Source organism: Trachymyrmex septentrionalis, unplaced genomic scaffold (genome assembly GCF_001594115.1).
Source record: "Trachymyrmex septentrionalis isolate Tsep2-gDNA-1 unplaced genomic scaffold, Tsep1.0 scaffold74, whole genome shotgun sequence".
Taxonomy (NCBI): domain Eukaryota; kingdom Metazoa; phylum Arthropoda; class Insecta; order Hymenoptera; family Formicidae; genus Trachymyrmex; species Trachymyrmex septentrionalis.
In genome coordinates this window covers 401,440-404,910 of record NW_017305927.1, presented here as the reverse complement: position 1 = coordinate 404,910, position 3,471 = coordinate 401,440, and the positions used below count along the sequence as shown (strand labels likewise).

Below are 3,471 nucleotides of genomic sequence, written 5' to 3'. Positions count from 1 at the left end.
AAACAAATTCAAAGGACTCTTTCAAAACATAATAACAAAACTCAATCAGCGGGCGAAGTAAGAGTCAACCACATTTTTTAATTTTTACATAAAATTATATATTGTATTAAACGCGATGAAACATCACGCCAAAAAATAATAAATAATAAAACTATAAACTAATACATTACAAGTAACAAGTTTCGGCTACCAGTTTGAGCCCTCTTCAGACATTAGTACAATAAAAAGTAATATTAATAAGTAAGTAATATTAATAAACCATCAGCTAATTCATATTTTACCTGTTTCTCGTATCAATTAATACGTATAACCTTTTTGTCAAATCAATATTTATCAAAAATTATACAAATAACTGTTAAGATAAATTTAATGCTTAAAATTGATTTAAACAATTCGTTAAATGCAAATTCCATACTTCTTATTTAAGTTTCAGTTATCAATATAGATTTAATTACATTTTTATTGAGAGATAATAGAAGAATTATTGCATTGATAACTTATGTTTAATGTTTAGTACCTTGATTTTTGTACACAAAAAACAAAAAAGTCAACTATCAAAAAAATTACTTATTTATATTATACTTTTGAAATATCTACTAATTAATTTTACATCGATCAAAAGAATACAGCAAGCAATTTAGATATTCGTTAGATCAATTTTAATTTAGAAAAGTGCACTCATTACAAAATTAGTGTTTCTAAAAATGCGCACAACACAATTTAATAACATTGTGCCGGTTATATTGCCATTATCCCAGCTGAAAATTCATTTCTTTCTTTAATATAATTTTTATCGTGAGAATATCGTATTTTCGGAATCACGAGAGAATATACGCAAACATACAATATAAGATCTGCTCAGCTGTTCGAGGTAGAAAAAAAAAGAACAACATAGAGATGACTAAATCGATGAACCTGAACAGCAAAAGCACATAGTAATTAGTGCCGCGTTAAAATTGAATTTATTAGAATTTATTATGAATTAAATAGTCCGACATTGCAGTCAAGTGCAATGCTGTAAGCCGCAATCAAGGGAAATAAAATGCAACCGCGTAAACAAGGAAACTAAGTCAAAGAATTGCGTATATTTTAAATCTAGATTTCGAAATCTTTTCGAATGGGCAAAAAACAGTAGTGTTTCTTTGAACGAGAAGTCAAGCAAGTAATCGCGAGAGATAAGCGAGACTTCTCCGTCGATTTTTGTCAAGTAAAATTGTTGTATAATTTGACGCAACTCGTAATAAAGACGTTTATTCTAGTCCAACTTGATTATATTTGATACCGATCATAGCCCGCGACCATAACACAATCCGGACATGTATATTCCATTCAAAATATTATAATGTGTACAATTTATATACAAGTAAATCTATTTTATTACAAAATTAGATATTATAATTTTCAATTATTATTACAAGTTATGATAAATGCATATGAATACATTTATTTTTAAATAAATACTCGTATGTATAAATATTTTTACATTAAAAACTATAATTAATAAGATCACATTAAAGATTAAGATTGATAAACATCAAAGTTGTTATCACATTAACTAATAAAGATTCCAAAATAATATCAATATTATGATAGAAATATCAAGTAATCTAAATAAATCATTTTTATTTCATTTAACATCGATGCTTTCAGGCATATTATTCCCAATTTACATGTGCTAAATGATAATTCATATGTTAGAAATGACTTTATTACATGTCTTTATATACTAAAAAGTCATAAATAATAAACATAAAATGACGATGCTACTTCGTAGCTAACAAATAACCATTTAGTCATGACTTACTACTCGACGCAGAAACTATCTGCAGCTTTAAACTGAATTTAACTCAATCGCAGCAAATAAACAGATAAACTAGTACAAATTCATGTATATTTGTGGTGGAAAATTCGAAATTAAAGAAGTGTCCGGCTTGTATTAAGGATTCAGTGCATAAAAAATGATAAAGTACTTAATAAATTTAAGTAGAACATTACTAATATATTAAAGTGTTATTTTCTTATAATAATTTATGAATTATATTCAATTTCTCGTAGAAATTTCAAAGTCAAGTCAAGGGCCAAAACAAAAGAAGAAAAGTGGAAGTTGTTCCATGCCACCGATTTTCAATCTTTGATGTATCCCAACTTTTTCATAAGCAAAATTCTCGGAACATTTCCGTACAGAATTAAGGATTCGACTTTTAAAACATCTAAACCGCGTTACATTCTATGGACTGTTATTCTTTGCGTAATTTGTGCTTATGAGTTGACAATGTTATATAAACTCAATTTCTCTGGAAAAAGGATTGATGTTACTAGAACTATATCGTTCAATTTTTCCTTTTTACTTGGATTGTTTGCAACGATCATCTCTTATGCCCTGATCGGTCCACGAATGCGTTTACTTCAGACTATATCAGATATTTCATCGAGATTGCCACAGAAGTCATATCAAAAATTATCTAAATTAATACACGCTAAGGACATTTTCGGTTTTTTCTTTCACTTTTTGCTAGCGTTAATATTATATTTTTCATATACTGATAAAAATGTGTTCGGTTTATTAAATATCTTTAGAATATTCATCAGCTTGTTGGGATTTCAAATGGATATGTTATACGTAAATTGCGTTTGCATCTTAAAGGCCTGTTTTAAGGAAATCAATAATAATCTGGAGAGTATGCAGGAGTTTGTGATGAATAATATTCATAGATGGATCTATTATGAGCAGAGACATCCGTTGCTGATAAAACTTAAGGCTCTAAAGAAACATCATCTGATGATAAGTGACACAGTGCAGATGCTAAACATGATTTTCAGTCTGCATCTTCTCGCTGTCATAGTTTTAGTCTTTAAGCACACAATATTCTATGTGTATTTCAATGTAATACAATGGCAAAACGGGATATCCTTGAATCAAGACAGGATTTATAATGCATACTTCATATCAATCGTAACATATTACTTTACAAGATTTGTAATGATAGTGTGGGCTTGCGAAACTGGTAAAAATGAAGCGAGAAAAATTGGTCCTATTATTCACGATGTACATAACAACATCAGCGATGTGCAAATAAAAGATGAGGTAGTAAAGAAAATATTCACATTAGTTTAAAAGTTGTTTACAAATTTGTCGCAATCCTTTTGTATATTAGATCTAAAACTATTTTGTATTTAACTAATTTAACCCGGCGTGAGATAGGTGAAGTAGGTAAAGTACCTAAAAGTACCTAAATCAAAAAGTACATAAAACACAACGGATCTCCCATTAAATAAAAACTACAAATAAAATCAAGAATTATAAGAAAATTATGTTCATTAAAATTTTAATCAAATTAGTAACAATTTTAAACATTAAAAAGGTCAATGTATCGGGTGTGACATACCCGACCTAGCTCACGCCGGGTTAAACTTACCATTTCAGTTATACTATTTCACTTATTTTATTTATTATCTTTCGATTTATTCTTA

At 28.3% G+C, this 3,471-nt stretch overlaps 1 protein-coding gene across 1 annotated transcript in view; it reads left to right on the top strand.

The window, feature by feature from the left end:
- Positions 1–1,958: 1,958 nt before the first annotated feature.
- LOC108753947 overlaps positions 1,959–3,471 on the top strand; it is a 3,101-nt gene continuing 1,588 nt past the window's right edge. Inside the window, exons 1-2 of the mRNA XM_018495941.1 lie at positions 1,959–1,966; positions 2,056–3,085. Coding sequence (XP_018351443.1) covers positions 1,959–1,966; positions 2,056–3,085 — 1,038 coding nt within the window. The remainder of the gene's footprint in view (positions 1,967–2,055; positions 3,086–3,471) is intronic.